Source organism: Scyliorhinus torazame, chromosome 9 (genome assembly GCF_047496885.1).
Source record: "Scyliorhinus torazame isolate Kashiwa2021f chromosome 9, sScyTor2.1, whole genome shotgun sequence".
Taxonomy (NCBI): Eukaryota; Metazoa; Chordata; class Chondrichthyes; order Carcharhiniformes; family Scyliorhinidae; genus Scyliorhinus; species Scyliorhinus torazame.
In genome coordinates, this window is record NC_092715.1 from 15,609,810 (window position 1) to 15,628,536 (window position 18,727).

The 18,727-nt window shown below is 42.6% G+C and overlaps 1 protein-coding gene across 1 annotated transcript in view; it reads left to right on the plus strand.

The window, feature by feature from the left end:
* The window catches only part of LOC140429071 (rapamycin-insensitive companion of mTOR-like), a 321,889-nt gene that overhangs the window by 56,202 nt on the left and 246,960 nt on the right, over positions 1-18,727 (plus strand). Inside the window, exon 3 of the mRNA XM_072515622.1 lies at positions 6,470-6,567. Within this exon, the coding sequence (XP_072371723.1) occupies positions 6,470-6,567 (98 nt within the window). The remainder of the gene's footprint in view (positions 1-6,469; positions 6,568-18,727) is intronic.

Here is an 18,727-nt window from a genome sequence, read left to right on the forward strand (position 1 = left end):
AACCTGCACACCTTTGGACCGTGGGAGGAAACTGGAGCACCCGGAGGAAACCCATGCAGACACTGGGCGAACGTTCAGACTCTGCATAGACAGTGACTCAGCCGGGAATCGAACCTGGAACCCGGGAGCTGTGAAGCAACTGTGCTAACCACTATGCTACCGTGCTGCCCCACAAAGGCATTTGAAACCAAAGCTAGTGCATGCATTCTGTCAGCTAGCCAGTGGCGAGTTAAATGTGATCTGGAAGTCCAAATTACTTAATAGTTCATGGGAGGTGAGCATTGTTGATGAGGCCAACATTTGTTGCCCACCCCTAATTGTCTTTGACAAGCAAGGTGGTGGAGAGCCACTGCCTTGAAATGCTATAGACTATGTCATGTAGCTGTTTGCAAGGAAGTTCCACATTTCTGAGACCGTGACAGTGGAAAAACAACAGTAGTTCCAAGTCAGAGTAGTGTGTAAACTTGCACGTGATGGCCTTCCCATGTTGCCTTTGTTCTTCCAGGTGGTAGAGGTTTAGAAGGTGCTGTCGATGGAGCCCTGGTGAGTTGGTAGGATTTCCCTCTGCACCCTTCCATCAGGGAATTTTCATAGAGGAAGCACATTAGGGTGTATACAGTTGGTTATGAACTCTTCAAGCTCTGTCTGTTTTGGGTTTAATAGTAATTTACTATTTACTATAATCGCTTATTGTCACAAGTAGGCTTCAATGGAGTTACTGTGAAAATTCCCTAGTCGCCACATTCCGGCACCTGTTTGGGGAGGCCGGTACGGGAATTGAACCCACGCTGTTGGCCTTGTTCTGCATTGCAAGCCAGCTGTTTAGCCCACTGTGCTAAAGAATCATTTGATTGTTCATTCCTCTATAACCTATGGAGTTTTCTTTGGTTTAGGAGACAGTGCCAGCCCAGCAACATGACCAACTGGGGGACAGTTAGTATCTCACGAGTAATTGTTTGTGATGAAACAAGCTGCCCAGTGTTCAACTTTATCAAGGAGGGTAATGTTTTTAGCTGTAATATGGTTTCTGAATGGCTACACTGTACTCCGTTGATCTAACCTATGTCTGGTACAGCATTTCCTTTACTGTAGTTGAAGGGTGCTTAAAGTCCCATTTCACAAACTCATACATTTTGGATGCCTTGAAGGCTGCGTATTGACTTTGTATGTTCCACTTTAAATTATTTTGGATGTGGATTCCTAAGTAAGGCCATTTAATGATTTCAAAGGGAGAAATTGTGCATCATGTAACTGAGTGCTGATGGACATGGGAGTATTGCTGATTCACACGATTTCTCTGTTGGATTTCATCCCTGTATGTTGTCCCATTTGATGAGATTGTTTAGGTCTTCCAGAAGGCTAACTTCATCTTCAGTAATGGCTCTGTGAATTAGGTTCAACAATTATTTTCAAAAATATCTGATCTAGCTTGATATTCCATCCTGGACATCACTTCTAAAGAGGAGAAACAGATGTGGGCCCAGGATGGTACTTGGGGCATGTCGTTTAAGACTAACTTCCAGTTGCGGTTTCTCCATTCACTGACTTGTTTGGCAAGAAATGTTCTTATCCATTGCTTCAGACTCCGTAATGATCTAGTTTGTTCACAACTTTGGGTGTGGTATATGGGCAAAAGCCTTGAAACAATCAAATGGCTAGATCTGTGGTGATGAGATTGTCAAGGTTATAGGTCAGATCCTTCATGGTGTCTCATTGGCTATCAATAATGTGTTCTAGTAATTTACAGCAAACACTAGTAAATGAAATAGGACGGTAGTTTGCTGGATCAGTCCGGGATCCTTTCTCGTAAATTAAAGCAACATTAGCTCACATCCTGTTGACGGGTTGTTCTGAGTTTATGGATTGTTGAAAGATTTATTGTAACATGGGAGGAGACTCACTTGCTGCAATTTTAAGTGCATGGTTTGGGATGTCATCAAGACAACATGATTTATATGGATCAGCGCTATGGAGGAATCTCTTGGCATCTTTTGTTGTAATTATAACATCAGGTATGTTTTTGTAAGGCTAAACCTGGTACTAAAGATGCATATGCAGGTGCTGTGATTCCTTCCTTGCAGACGCTTTGAAACTGTGAGCTTAGAGCTTCAGTTTTTTCCATCCCAATAGTAATTTACTCCTATGTGGAGAATTGGTTTTCTAGTATTATCCCTCCTTTTTGATTTAATATATTCCAAAATTTCCTGGAATTCTTTTTGGCCAATTCAATTTCATATTTTTGCTGGGCGCATCAAATCTCTCTGTTGACCATAGTTTGATGCTATTCAAAATTAATCCAGGCTTCCTCTTTCTTTTGAAGGATCGTCACTCCACAGTGTTTAGCACAGGTATACAGTTTCTCTTGCTGTAATGCATCTTGTAAATGGTACAACTTCAGCCACTGCTCAGGTGGTGGAAGGAGTGAATGTTTAAGGTGATGGTTAGGTATGAAACAAGTTCTGGATGATGTTGTGCTTGTGTGGTTGGAGCTGCGCTCCCCTGGGAAGGTGGGCTGTATTTGATCACATCTGGGCCTGGTGGGCAGGCTTTGGGTAGTTAGGAGCTGAGTTACTTGCCACAGAATTCCTAGCCTCTGACCTCTTGTGGCCACAGTACTTCTATGGCTGGGTTCCAGTTCAATTTCTGGTCAATGGTATCTTGATTGTAGGCGATTCACCAAATGTAATGGTCTTGAATGTTGAGGAGAGACTGCTGAATTCTCTCTTGTTGGAGATGATCATTGCCTCGCACTTGTGTGCTGCAAATGTTGTTTTGTCCCTTATTAACCCAAGCCTGAATGTTGTTCAAAGCTTGCTGTATGTGGGCACCAACTGCTTCAGTATCAGGGGAGTCATAAATGGCATTGAACACAGCAACATCAGTGAATGTCCTACTTTTAACTTGCGTTGGAGGGATGATCCCTGAAGCAGTTGAAGATGGTTGGCTCGAGGACCCTACCCAGAGAAACTACTGGATTGATGATTTAGGGTTGAAATCATTGCCTCCAAAAATTGCAATCATCATTTTTTTTTAGCTTGGCATGTTTCCAACAAATGGAATCTTTTCCTGTTTCTCATTGACTATAATTCCTTGATGCCACAGTTGGTCAAGTGCTACCTTGATGACAAGGGTAGTAACTCACCTCACTGGGGAAGGGATGGGATGGGATAGTCCATCTTCAGAATGTGAAGCTTATAGAATAGTCTCAATCGCTAACCCAGTAACCTCACCTAACTTTTTGGATACTAAGGGGCAATTCAACATGGCCAATCCACCTAACCTGTACATCTTTGGATTGTGGGAGGAAACACCGAGCACCCGGAGGCAATCCATGCCGACACTGGGAAAGCGAGTGGTGTTGTATTTTCAAGTCAGGATGAGGATAATGAGTACTTGGAGGGGAACCTGCATGTGTTGGTATTAAGACCATAAGACATAGGAGCGGAAGTAAGGCCATTCGGCCCATCGAGTCCACTCCACCATTCAATCATGGCTGATTTCAACTCCATTTACCCGCTCTCTCTCCATAGCCCTTAATTCCTCAAGAAATCAAGAATTTATCAACTTCTGTCTTAAAGACACTCAACGTCCCGGCCTCCACCCATGTATCTGCTGCCCTTGTCCTTCTAGATGCGGGTTTGGAAGGTGCTGTCTAAGGAGCCTTATCTTGAGTATCTTGTAGATGGTAAACATGGCTGATGGAGGTAATGAATGTTTGTGGATATGGTACCAACCAAGTGGTCAATTTTGTCCTGGGTGGTGTTGCGCTTCTTGAGTGGTGTTGGAACTATATTCATCCAGGGCAAGTGGAGAGTATCCCATCATATTCCTGACTGTGCCTTGCAGATGGTGGATAGGCTTTGTGGAGTCAGTAGGTGAGTTGCTCACTGCAGGATTCCTAGTCTCTGACTTGCTCTTGTAGCCACGGTATTTAAATGGCTGGTCCAGTTCCGTTTCTGGTCAATGGTAACCCCCCAGGACCTTGCTAGTGGGGGATCCAGCCGTGGTAATGCCATTGAATACCAAAGGGCGATGGTTAGATTCTGACTTGTTGGGGATGGTCATTGTGTGGCATGAATGTTACTTACTTTGGCAGTGCAAGCCTGGATATGGTACAGGTCTTGCTGCTTTTGGATCTGGCATGCTTCAGTATCTGAAGAGTTGTGAATGGTTCTGAACATTGTACAATCATCAGCAAACACTTAAGACCGTATGATGGAAGGAGGGTCGATGATGAAGCAACTGAAGATGGTTGGGCCTGGGAGACTCCTGACGAACTCCTGCAGTGATGTCCTGGAACTGAGATGATTGACCTCTGACAATTACGATTATTTTCCTTTCTGCTAGGTATGATCTAATGGAGAGTTTCCCCCCCTTCATTGACTCCAGTTTTGCTAGGACTCCTTGATGCCACACTTGAAGTGTTGCCTTGATGTTAAGAGCAGACATACTTACCTCACCTCCTTCTATTGCAAAGTTTCATCCTATGCTGTAATGAGGTCCCTGAGTGACCCTGTTGGAACCCAAACCGAATGTCCGTGAGCTTGCTGCCATCGGATTACCTAGCAGGTTTTCTTGAAGCAGGCAAAATACGATCTGAGGCAGGAAATGGCCCTTAATTGGGCCATTAATGGCTCAATTGTCCACTCAGCAAGCGAGGCAATATAGTTAGGATGGTGGTTGGCTTATTTTTATTCATTCATGGAATGTGGGCATCACTAGCAAGGGCAGCATTTTTGCCTCTGGAGAATGGAAATGAGAAATATATCAGTCATGATTGAATGGTGGAGCAGACTCGATGGGTTGAATGGCCTAATTCTGCTCTTGTATCTTACAGTCATATAGATTGGATTTGTCCTGCTTTTTGTGGGCAGGGCATAGTGGAACAGTTTTACTTGGTGTAAGTACTGGAGTAGCTTGGCTGTGTGTGCAACTGACATCATAAGAAATAAAAGCAGGTGAAGTGAGAGTGATTGCCCATGACATCAAATCAACATTAGACCGAGTTTAGCGTCCAGGGGCCAGAGCAAAACAGCAGGGATATTTTATCTCCCCAAAAGGGTACCCCATCTCTCTAAAGAATTGAAGTACTCTGCAAAGTTTAAACCTATTCCTACCAAATCTAATCTGTTTCACGTACCTAGGTCACCAAAATCAGACATGAGTGGAAGCAACTACTGATTAATATTGGCATCTTCCTTTGTGAAACACGCATAGATAGTCCCATCCTGATTTGTCATTGCGTAAATGACCTGATCCAGCGCTGCAAAAATCCAGGCCATAAAAATGAAATGAAATGAAAATCGCTTATTGTCACGAGTAGGCTTCAATGAAGTTACTGTGAAAAGCCCCTAGTTGCCACATTCCGGCACCTGTTTGGGGAGGCTGGTACGGGAATTGAACCGTGCTGCTGGCCTGCCTAGGTCTGCTTTAAAAGCCAGTGATTTAGCCCAGTGAGCTAAACCAGCCATGCATCCTTTTTACAGTCTGCTTGCTGCCTTATCTTTCATCAGCAGAGACTATATTTGTAAGTCGTGTATTTTTCTCCCAATGCTATGTACTGTTACTGTCCGGGGAGAGCAGACGGACAGCCTGTTTCCCCCCCCCCCATAATATCTACCAGAGCTGTACTCTAAATGACCTGGGTATGTGCTTGAACTTTCTCCAACACCTGGTGGGTGCATATAATTTCACTGTTTGTTTCTAGGTCCCAGCTCTTCATGTACTTGGTTATTTGAACTAACGCGAGTTCATATCTGTAGTGGCACAAATAATCCCACAAATTCAATTCAGTTTAAAAATAAAAAATAAAAAATCAGGAACTTTCCGATCGTGATAAAAGCCCATCTAGCTCACTAATGTCCTTTAGAGGAGGAAACCTTTTTTTTTAAATTTAAAGTACCCAATTCTTTTTTTCCCCAATTAAGGGGCAATATAGTGTGGCCAATCCACCTACCTTGCACATATTTGGGTTATGGGCGTGAGACCATGCAGAGGAGGGAAGAATGTGCAAACTCCACACGGCCAGTGACCCAGGGCCGGGATCAATCCCGCGCTGAGACAGCAGTGTTAACCACTGCACCACCGTACTGCCCGGAGAGGAAAAAAACCTGGCATTCTTCCCAGTTTGGCCTCTCTGTAACTCCAGTTCCACGCTGACAAGATTGACTGCAGAGCAAAGTTACCCAGCAAGCCACTCGGCCATAATCAAACTGCTACAAAAGAACTGTGTCAACAGAGATTCCAATACTCTTTCTGGCACAGATTAGGGAATCCCGCACAATGGTCAGCATGCCTTATCCATGGCATTCCCAGTTTTTTCCAGCTAGCATTTGGAGTGTCTCAATTAGCAGATTTGAAATTGCTGTGGGTGTGAAATATATATGTAGTACGGAGCATTGTGGATGAAACCTGGCATTCACTTCCTCAATGTAAACCATTGTTAACGTTCTTTTATATTTTGTTCTAGACCCTGCAGACAACCTTCGAGAGATCCTCCAAAATGTGGCCAAGCACCAGGGAGTCTCTAACATGCGAAAGTTGGGTCACCTGAATAACTTTATCAAGGTAAGTGAAATATATTCAGAGATAGCAGAGGTACATAGTTGCAGCCAGTTCAGGAGGAATCATTGAGTGGTTAATTCATGGGGTTTAAAATAAAGCCTCCTGTTCCAAACAAAAACTCTTGTCTCACAGGTATAAAATATGTTGCAAGCAGTGTAAAATCTCAGGCTAACGTCTGCTTGTCACACTTGGTAGCTTCACCGGTTCAGTATCAGATCTCGGCAGGTGGCAATAGCAGTCTTTTTACTGTCTTATTAATGCATATTCATGGTCCAGGTTACTGTGGAAAACGGGTTCAGACAATGGCCCGTACGGAACCGTGCGGGGTTAGCCGACTGGATTGATGATGCAGGCAATTTTTCTGAGCCACTATTAAAAATGGTCAAAATTAAACTGTCCTCTAGTTCTGGATGAGAATCCCATGAGAAGCATCTGCTCATCATCTTGTCAAGCCCCCTCAGAATCTTGTTTCAATAAGATCACCCCTCATTCTTAACTCCAATGGGTATTGACCCAACCTGATCAACCTTTCCTCATTAGGCCTCGCTTTCATCCCAGGAATCAGCCTTGTAAACCTTCTATGAACTGCTTTCAATGCAAGTATATCCTTCCTTAAGAAGACCAAAACACGACACAATCCAAGTGCGGTCTCACCAATGTCCTGTACCGTTGTAGCAAGACTTTGGTATTTCAATACTCCATCCCTCTTTGTAAAATGTCAACATTCCATTTTTCTTCCTATTTTCCGATAGTAAGTCACGGTAAAGTCACCACGGATGACTATAGGCTGCTTTCCCCTTTGGGAGAGCTGGGAGGACCACCACGCCTCAGGCGAGGGGCAAGGTTGAGAAAACAGACCTTCATGAATAACCTCAGTCGGTATGAGAATTAAATCCACGCTGCTGGCCTCGCTCTGCATCACGAACCAGCTATCCAGCCAACTGAGCTAAACTGGACTCTCCATACCTGTTGTATGTACCTATATGCTAACCTTTTTATGATCATCAGCTACCAGACACACACATCTGCCTGCGCTGTGGAATTCTGCAATCTCTCACTTTTTTAAAGTAATATTTTGCTTTTCTATTCCTGCCAAATGAACAGCCTTGCATTTTCCCACATTATACTCCATTTGACAAACATTTGGCCACTTTCCTAATCTATATATATCCCTTTGCAGACTCTTTGTATCCTCCTCACAAATTGCTTTCCTACCATTATCTTCATATCGTCAGCAAATTTGGCTCCAGTGAAGTTGGTCCCTTCATTTGTCGTTCATACGGATTGTAAGTTGTTTTTTTCCCAATATCTTTAGAGTGCCCAATTATTTTTTTCCAATTAAGTGGCAATTTAGTGTGGCCAATCCACCTACCCGGCACATCTTTTAGGGTTGTGGGGGTGCGACCCATGCAGCCACTGGGAGATTGTGCAAACTTCATGTGGACAGTGGCCCAGAGCCAGGATCGAACACGGGTCCTTGGCGCCGTAAGGCAGCAGTGCTCCAGGTTACCTTCGCCAATTTGATTTGTAAAATCTACATGAAAATTAAAATCTTGACTTATGCTCTGTTCTACCATGCATCTACTGTTAGGGGGCCTACAAAAAACTCCCACCAGTGGTTTGATATGTGCTATTTCATATTTAACAGAGCGGAACCACCTCCTTTTCCTTCTTCCAAAACAAACAGGCCAATAAAAGCACAAAATGCTGGAAATGCTCAGCAGGTCAGGTAGCATCTGTAGAAGGAGAGTTGACATTTCAGGTTGTGATGTATTTTCATGAGAATAAGCCAGAATGTTATGACCGGTATGGTAATGTGTTTTTCTTTCCAGCCGTAAGCCATGCCCCACTCATTCACAATCCACTGGGTTAAGGAGGGTTTTCAGCTTCTTTAAAACTGCCTAATTACCCTTTCTTGTAAATGGGATGTCTCTTCCAAGACCACAATTTTTTCTCGAATGTTCTTAGTCCTTGAAGATGAACCATTTTCTGTGATTAAGTGTTCGTAACGAGAACAGAAAGGTGCCATTTTGCCCAAATAACCTGTGCTGATGTTTACATTGAAAGTGTCTCCTTCATTCCACCTACTTCTTCTCAGCCTTTCATCTCTCTTTCTATTAAGAGAATAATCTCAGTTGCTGATGTCTGCCTTTTCATGTTTCATGGTTCGGTCGTGGTGGCTAGAAACAATCAAAGTAGGCTGGTTAGATCTTACTTCAGGTAATGCATCTTGGAAGGTCTAATACAGGTGGGAAATATGGAGTAAATGGTAGAACCCTAAAAAATGTATTGACAGGCAGAGGGTTCTGGGTGTTATGGGCGAGGCATTTTCAGAACCCCAAAATGTATCATGGAGTTCATGATACCTCCCCCTTTAATATATTTGTTGGTTTTCCTAGCACACGGCTTGTTCCCTAGGTGTGGGATTACAATTATGGACACATGGGTTTTTAAACACAAAACAATGTTTATTCCATGAACTCAACTTAACATCTTAAGTAAATATTGGATCTCTTAACACCTCTTACTTCAAAGATAACTCTGAAAATATTACAACAGTAAATAATTCCTCAAAATGTTCCTTTAAACTGCCAAGAGATTTAACACCTTTAAACTGAATCACATCAGGTTAAAGGCTTTACTATTATGAGTTTAAATCACCCAAATGATCCAGAGATAGTCTTTCATGGCAGAGATCATAGCAAATCCAGCTCACTGCAAAACACAGACACTCCCCAAACTCTCTTCCTCCAAACTGAAACTTCAAAATGACTGAACTGCTTAGCTCCACCCACTCTCTCACATCACTGTTTTCTTAAAGGTACATTGCTTAAACATCCATGTCTTAAAGGTACTCTCACATGACACCTTCCCCCCAAGAAAAAAAAATACACCAACTTCAAGATGGTTTCATTTTTCATTTTTGCACCATCCACTAAGAAATGCACACAGTAAATATACATTTTCATTTAAAGAAAACAACGCACTCAAACAGGTATAATAATATAGTCCATTTTTCTTTGTTCTTCCTCCAACCGAAAACCTTCTCAATTGATTACATTCGTGACAAAGCATCGGCTATCAACATTTTTGTGTCCTGCCATTGTACTATTTTTAAATGAAAGGGCTGTAACAATAAACTCCAGCGAAACAGCCTTACATTATTATTCCGTAATCGCTCCAAAAACGTCAAAGGATTATGATCAGTATATATAATGGTGTCAGATGGATTGCTGGTCACATAAATGTGAAAATGTTGCAAAGCCAGCACCAAACTCAAAGTCTCCTTCTCAATCGTCGAATACTTTTTCTGGTGAGAATTCAATTTCTTTGAAAAATAACCAGCTCCAGCCCTTCGTCGTCGTCTTGTAGAAGCACCGCACCTACGCCCACATCGCTCGCATCAACAGCCACTCTGATGGGTTTGGTATAATTTGGGACGACTAAACACAGGAGCAGTGGTTAACACAGCCTTCAGGCCGTCAAATGCCTGTTGACACTCCGCTGTCCACTGGAATTTGTTACGCTTCTTGAGCAAGTCCGTCAGTTGAGCGACCACACTGCTAAAATTTGGTACAAATTTCCAGTAAAATCCACTCATACCAAGAAATCGCATTATTTCCCGTCCTGTCGCGGGTATCGGAAACTCCCCAACAACTTTTGTTTTCACATCCCGTGGGACCAGTCAACCCTGTCCAATTGTATGGCCAAGGAAAGTGACTTGGGCTTTTCCAAATTCACTTTTGGCTAGGTTTATCACCAAACCTGCCTCCTGAAGTCGATCGAATAACTCCCTCAGATGTTTTAAATGTTCTTTCCGTGTCTGGCTGAAAACTATCAGATCGTCGATGTATACTGCACAATTGGGTAATCCTGAACCGACTGTATTGATTAACCGTTGAAATGTTGCTGGGGCGTTTTTCATGCCAAATGGCATAACTTTAAACTGGTATATACCATCTGGTGTCACAAAAGCTGAAATCTCCTTCGCCCCTTCAGATAAAGGTACTTGCCAGTAACCTTTCAGTAAATCCAATTTGGAAATAAAAGCGGATTGTCCCACTTTCTCAATGCAATCCTCCAAACGTGGGATAGGATAAGAATACGTTCTTGTAACTGCATTCACCTTTCGATAGTCCACACACAACCGTTGGGTACCGTCTGGTTTAGGTACCATCACTATGGGTGAGCTCCATTGGCTGCAACCCACTTCAATTATGTCATTTTTAAGCATACTCTCAATCTCTCTGTTAACCTGTGCCAATTTTAAAGGATTAAGTCTATATGGATATTGTTTGATAGGAACAGCATTTCCCACATCTACATCATGTATAGCCATTTTAGTTCTTCCCAATTTATCTCTCCAAACTTGTCCATGTGATATCAATAACTCTTTCAGGTCAGTTCGTTTTTCCTCTGGAAGATAACTCAACAATTTATCCCAATTTTTAAGAACATCCTCATTTTCCAATTTAATTTGAGGTATGTCAAATTCACAGTCATCTGGATTTGGTTTGTCACTTTTGAGTTAGAATCATTAAAAACCTCCTTTGTCTCTCCTTCCCTTTCAAAGTACCTTTTAAGCATATTCACATGACACACTCGGTGAGTCTTCCTTCTATCTGGTGTTGTTACCACATAATTCACCTCACTTAATTTCCTTTCAATCTGATAAGGTCCACAAAACCTAGCTTTTAAAGGCTCACCTACCACTGGTAACAACACAAAAACTTTATCCCCACTGGCAAAACTACAAACTTTGGATTTCTTGTCCGCTACCTGTTTCATCACATTTTGTGCAACTTTCAAATGTTGTCTAGCCAATTCACCTGCTCTATTTAATCATTCCCTAAAATTTGACACGTAATCCAATAGTGTAATTTCCGATTTCTCACCCACCGATTTTACCTCTATGAATTTAAGTGGTCCTCTTGCCTCACGGCCAAAAATTAGTTCAAAAGGACTAAATTTGGTAGACTCATTAGGTGCATCCCTAATTGCAAACAATACGAATGGGATTCCTTTATCCCAATCCTCTGTATAATCTTGACAATACGCCCTCAACATTGTTTTTAATGTCTGATGCCACCTTTCTAACGCTCCCTGCGATTCTGGATGGTACGCAGTTGATTTAAATTCTTTTATTCCTAAGCTATCCATAACTTCTTTGAATAATTTTGAAGTAAAATTTGATCCTTGATCAGATTGAATTTCTGTGGGTAGTCCATATCTAGTAAAGAATTTAAGTAACTCCTCCACAATCCTTTTAGATGTAATATTACGTACTGGAATGGCCTCTGGAAACCTAGTAGACACATCCATTATAGTCAAAAGAAATTGATTCCCACTTTTTGTTTTAGGAAGCGGTCCTACACAATCAATTATGACCCTTGTAAAAGGTTCCTCAAATGCTGGACTGGGTATTAAGGGTGCTGGTTTTATCACTGCTTGAGGTTTCCCTATCACTTGACATGTGTGACATGATTGACAAAATTTAACTACATCTTTATGTAATCCAGGCCAATAAAAATGTTTCTGGATTTTAGCTTGAGTTTTCCTTATCCACAAATGACCTCCCACTGGTACCTCATGTGCAACTCGCAACACCTCCTTTCTATACCCTACTGGCAATACTACTTGATAAACTTCTGCCCACTTTTCATCCGCCTTCATATGTACAGGTCTCCCATTTTCTCATCAAGACATCATTTTTACGGTAATAACACTCTGGTATACTCTCAGATTCCTCTTCCGTATATGCTTTCTGATCTATCCGTTTTATTTCTACATCTTTCTGCTGTAACTCCGCCAATTTTCCTGAACTAAAAATACCCGCCTCATCCTCCACCTGTTCTTGTTCTTTTTCAACCATCTGATCAAAAATCGTTACTGATAATTGCACTTCAACTTCATCTTCACTCTTTGATTTCTCCTCTTGTCTTAACCTGTGACTTTGCGACCTTGTTACACCACAATCCGGAAAAATCCCAGGATATTCGTCCTTCAACACTTCAGTTGTCTGATTTTCCACTGGCTTATGAACCACAGTAGGCATCACTCCCACCTGCGATCCAGCTATATCATTACCCAAGATAAACTGTATTTCTGGACAAGATAGTTTCTCTATTACTCCTACTACCACTTCACCACTCTTCACTGGACTTTCCAACCTTACCTTGTATAATGGAACGCTACTCCTCTCACCCTGAATTCCACATATCACCACCTTTTCTGGCAACATTCTTCCCAAACTACATAATTCCTCATCTCTTACCATTAAAGATTGACTAGCCCCTGTATCTCTTAAAATTGTAACTTCTTTACCTGCTCATCCTGATACACGTGAGTAAACTTTACCCACACAAGTAAATTATTTAAAGACATCTGGCACCTTCTTAACAATTACTTCTTGAACAGGCTGTACAATCGTTTGCACCTCCTTCGCTTCCCTTGGGCTTTCCTTTACCACTCTAACAAACCCCACTGTCTTATCCTGTTTTACCACATCAGCCTTTCCAGTGCTTTTCTTCAACCACCAACATTGTGACTTTACATGGCCTAGTTTATTACAGTGAAAACATTTGAAACTTTTCATTTCTTTTCCACCCTCCTGGATTTCTTTTTTAATCTGAGGTACACTCTCTTTATCGTCTCCCATCAGATCACCTTTACCACTTGAGTATTTCTCATGTCCCCAGTTTCTATCCCTCACCGGCTGAAACTGATGTCGGAAACCAATCTTTGATTTATGAACGAATTCATAATCATCTGCCATTTCCGCTGCTAATCTCGCAGTTTTAACCCTCTGTTCTTCCACATGAGTTCTCGCGACATCAGGAATTGAATTTTTAAACTCCTCAAAGTATAATTTCTCGGAGAGCTTCATACGTTTGGTCTATTTTCAAAGCCCTTATCCACCTATCAAAATTCCTGTTTGAGCCTTTCAAACTCCATGTATGTTTGACCAAATTCTTTCCTTAAATTTCTAAACCTTTGTCTGTAAGCTTCAGGCACTAGCTCATATGCACTTAAGATGGATTTCTTCACTTCCTCATACTTTCCAGATACCTCCTCCGGTAGTGGTGCAAACACTTCACCTAGCCCTACCTACCAGCTTTGTTTGAATCAGTAATACCCACATGTCCTGTGGACATTGCATTTGTTTAGCTACTTTCTCAAATGAAATGAAAAAGGCTTCTACCTCCTTCTCGTCAAACCTTGGCAATGCTTGGACATATTTAAATAGATCCCCACCACGTCTTCGACTATGACCCTCTGTCTCATTATCCTCATCCATCTCCTCCAACTGTACGTGTCCCTTTGCGTTTGCCAATTTTAACCGATTTTCATGTTTCAGAGTCATTTACCGAAGTTCAAACTATCTCATTTTCCCTTTCCTCTCTATCTCTTTCTTTGTTTCTTTCTTCTCTCTTTTTCCTCTCTATCTCTTTCTCTTTTTCCACTCACTTTCTCTTTTTCCACTCAATCTCTTTCCTATTCAAGCTGCTTTAATTCTTTCTCATGTTCCATTTGTTTAATTTGCAACTGAATTTTTGCCATTTCCCATGAGCCATACTCTATCTCAGGCAACTTTAAATTCTTAACCACCGCCATAATTACCTCATGTTTTGGCATTTTGTCAGGTAATGTTAACTGCAATGTTTTTGCCAGACCCAAGTGTCTACTTTTTGTCTCTGTCTGTAAAGTACTGCGTGTGACAGTCTCCACCTCCCAAAACTTCTGAGCCTCTGAAAGAGCCATTGTCCACAACACACTCCCCACTTTAAACTAAAATACCACACCGGAAAAGCAACAATCCTTCACTGTCTTTAAATTCACAAAAGCCAATCCAATAGATAGACTTTCATCCCCCTCGAGCCCCCAATTGTTATGGGCGAGGCGTTTTCAGAACCCCAAAATGTATCAAGAAGTTCAACCAACCTCCCCCTTTAATGTATTTGCACACGGCTTGTTCCCTAGGGGTGGGATTACAATTATGGACATGTGGGTTTTTAAACACAAAACAATGTTTATTCCATGAACTCAACTTACCACCTTAAATAAACATTGGATCTCTTAACACCCCTTACTTCAAAGATAACTCCGAAAATATTACAAAGTAAATAATTCCTCAATGTTCCTTCAAACTTCCAAGAGACTTAATACCTTTAAACAGAATCACATCAGGTTTAAAGGCTTTACTATTATGAGTTTACATCACCCAAATGATCCAGAGCTAGTCTTTCATGGCAGAGATCACAGCAAATCCAGCTCACTGCAAAACACAGACCCCCCCCCCCAAGCTCTCGTCCTCCGAACTGAAACTTCAAAATGGCTGAACTGCTCAGCTCCACCCACTCTGTGACATCACTGTTTTCTTAAACGTACATTGCTTAAACATCCATGTCTTAAAGGTACTCACATGACAGTGTGCAGGTAACAAAAGTGGCAACACAGGTAGAGAAGGTAGTCAAGAAGGCAGACGACATGTTTGCCTTCATCTGCCGGGGCATTGAGTATAAAAATTGGAAAATTCTGCTGCAGCTGTGCAGAACCTCAGTTAGGCCACATTTCGAATATAGTGTTCAATTCTGGTCACCACACGACCAGAAGGATGTGGAGGCTTTGGAGAGGGTACAGAAGAGGTTTCGAACAAAGAACAATACAGGACAGGAACAGGCCTTTCGGCCCTCCAAGCCTGTACCGATCATGATACCACCTTTGCCAAAACCCTCAGCACTTCCTAGTGGCGTATCCCTCTATACCCATCCTATCCAGGTGTTTGTTGAGATGCCTTTTGAACGTCGTTAATCTATCTGCTTCCACAACATCCCCTGGCAGCAAATTCCAGGCACTCGCCACACTCTGGCAAAACAACCTGCCTCCCACATCTCCTCTAAACTTTGTCCCATGAGCCTTAAACCTATGCCCCCTAGTGACTGACCCCTCCACCTTGGGAAAGAGTGCCTGTGCATCCACTCTATCCATGCCCGTCATAATGTTGTAGACTTCTATCAGGTCGCCCCTTAACCTCCGTTGTTTAAATGAAAAGAGCACGAGTCCATTCAGCCTCTCTGCATAGCCAGCACCCTCCAGACCAAGCAACATCCTTGTAAACCTCCTGCACCCTCTCCAAAGCCTCCACGTCCTTCTGGTAGTGTGGCAACCAGAATTGTGCGCAATATTCCAAGTGTGACCGTACCAAGGTTCTGTACAACTGCAACATAACTTGCCAGGTTTTATACTCTATGCCCCGTCCAATCAAGGCAAGCATCCCATATGCTTTCTTGACTATCTTGTCCACTTGTGTTGCCACTTTCGAATATCTGTGAACCTTTACGCCCAGATCTTTCTGATTTTCTATATTCCGAAAGAGTTTTGCCATTTACTGTATATTTCCCTTCTATGTTAGCCCTACCAAAATGCATTACCTTCCAATTGTCCGGATTAAACTCATTTGCCATTTCTCAAGTCTTCAACCTGTCTATGTCCTGCTATATCCTCTGAGAATCCTCAACACTATTTGCCACTCCACCAACCTTGGTCTCATCCGCGAACTTATTAATCAGACCAGCCACATTTTCCTCCAAATCGTTTATGTATGCTACAAAGAACAGGCCCCAGCACCGGTCCCTATGGAACACCACTCGTCACTACCTTCCATTCAGAAAAACACCCTTCCACTGCTACCCTCTGCCTGTTGTGATCGAGCCAGTTTTGTTTCCATCTTGCCACCTCACCTCTGATCCTGTGTGACTTCACCTTTTGTACCAGTCTGCCATGAGGCACCTTGTCAAAGGCTTTACTGAAGTCCATATAAACAACATCCACTGCCCTCCCCTCATCAATCATCTTTGTTACCTCCTCAAAAAACTCGATCAAGTTAGTGAAGCACGACCTCCTCTTCACAAAACCATGCTGTTTATTGCTAATGAGTCCATATGTTTCTAAATGGGTATAATTCCTGTCTCTGAGAATTCTCTCCAATAATTTACCTACTACCAACGTGAGGCTCACCGGCCTATAGTTTCCTGGATTATCCCTGCTACCTTTCTTAAGCAGCGGTACCACATTAGCTATTCTCCAGTCCGTTTGAGATCTCACCTGCAGTCAATGAGGATACAAAGATGTCAGCCAAGGCTCAACAATTTTCGCCCTTGCTTCCCTCAGTATTCTTGGGTAGATCCCATCAGGCCCAGAAGACTTATCTACATTAATGTATTTTAAAACACCCAATACCACCCCCTGTTTGATAAGAACATGGCCCAGACTATCCCCACACCCTAAGCAAGAAAGTCCTTTTCTTTGGTGAAAACTGATGCAAAGTACTCATCTAGTACCGTGCCCATTTAAGAACGTAAGAACATAAGAACTAGGAGCAGGAGTAGGCCATCTGGCCCCTCGAGCCTGTTCCGCCATTCAATGAGATCATGGCTGACCTTTTGTGGACTCAGCTCCACTTTCTGGCCTGAACACCATAACCCTTAATCCCTTTATTCTTCAAAAAACTATCTATCTTTATCTTAAAAACATTTGATGAAGGAGCCTCTACTGCTTCACTGGGCAAGGAATTCCATAGATTCACAACCCTTTGGGTGAAGAAGTTCCTCCTCAGCTCAATCCTAAATCTACTTCCCCTTATTTTGAGGCTATGCCCCCTAGTTCTGCTTTCACCCGCCAGTGGAAACAACCTGCCCGCATCTATCCTATCTATTCCCTTCATGATTTTATATGTTTCTATAAGATCCCCCCTCATCCTTCTAAATTCCAACGAGTACAGTCCCAGTCCACTCAACCTCTCCTCGTAATCCAACCCCTTCAGCTCTGGGATTAACCTAGTGAATCTCCTCTGCACACCCTCCAGCGCCAGTACGTCCTTTCTCAGGTGAGGAAACCAAAACTGAACACACGACTCCAGGTGTGGCCTCACTAACACCTTATACAATTGTAGCGTAACCTCCCGAGTCTTAAACTCCACCCCTCTAGCAATGAAGGACAAAACTCCATTGCCTTCTTAATCACCTGTAAACCAATTTTTTGCGTCTCATGCACTAGCACACCCAGGTCTCTCTGCACAGCAGCATGTTTTCATATTTTATCATTTACATAATCCCTTTTGCTGTTATTCCTACCAAAATGGATAACCTCACATTTGTCAACATTGTATTCCATCTGCCAAACCCTAACCCATTCACTTAACCGATCCAAATCCCTCTGCAGACTTCCGGTATCCTCTGCACTTTTTGCTTTACCACTCATCTTAGTGTCGTCTGCAAACTTGGACGCATTGCACTTTGTCCCCAACTCCAAATCATCTATGTAAATTGTGGGCCAAACACTGATCCCTGAGGGACACCACTAGCTACTGATTGCCAACCAGAGAAACACCCATTAATTCCCACTCTTTGCTTTTTATTAATTAACCATTCCTCTATCCATGCTTCTACTTCACCCTTAATGCCATGCATCTTTATCTTATGCAACAACCTTTTGTGTGGCACCTTGACAAAAGCTTTCTGGAAATCCAGATATACCGCATCCATTGGCTCCCTGTTATCTACCACACTGGTAATGTCCTCTCAAATTTCCACTAAATTAGTTCGTCACGACCTGCCCTTTATGAACCCATGCTGCGTCTGCCCAATGGGACAATTTCCATCCAGATGCCTCGCTATTTCTTCCTTGATGATAGATTCCAGTATCTTCCCTACTACCGAAGTTAAGCTCACTGGCCTATAATTACCCACTTTCTGCCTACCTCCTTTTTTAAACAGTGGTGTCACGTTTGCTAATTTCCAATCCGCCGGGGACCACCCCAGAGTCTAGTGAATTTCGGTAAATTATCACTCGTGCATTTGCAATTTCCCTAGCCATCTCTTTTAGCACTCTGGGATGCTTCCATCAGGGCCAGGAGACTTGTCTACCTGTAGCCCCATTAGCTTGCCCATCACTACCTCCTTAGTGATAACAATCATCTCAAGGTCCTCATCTGTCAGCCTCATTTTCATCAGTCACTGACATGTTATTTGTGTCTTCCACTGTGAAGACCGACCCAAAAAACCTGTTCCTGTTCAGTTCCTCAGCCATTTCCTCATCTCCCATTATTAAATCTCCCTCCTCATCCTCTGAAGGACCCAAGAACAAAGAAAAGTACAGCACAGGA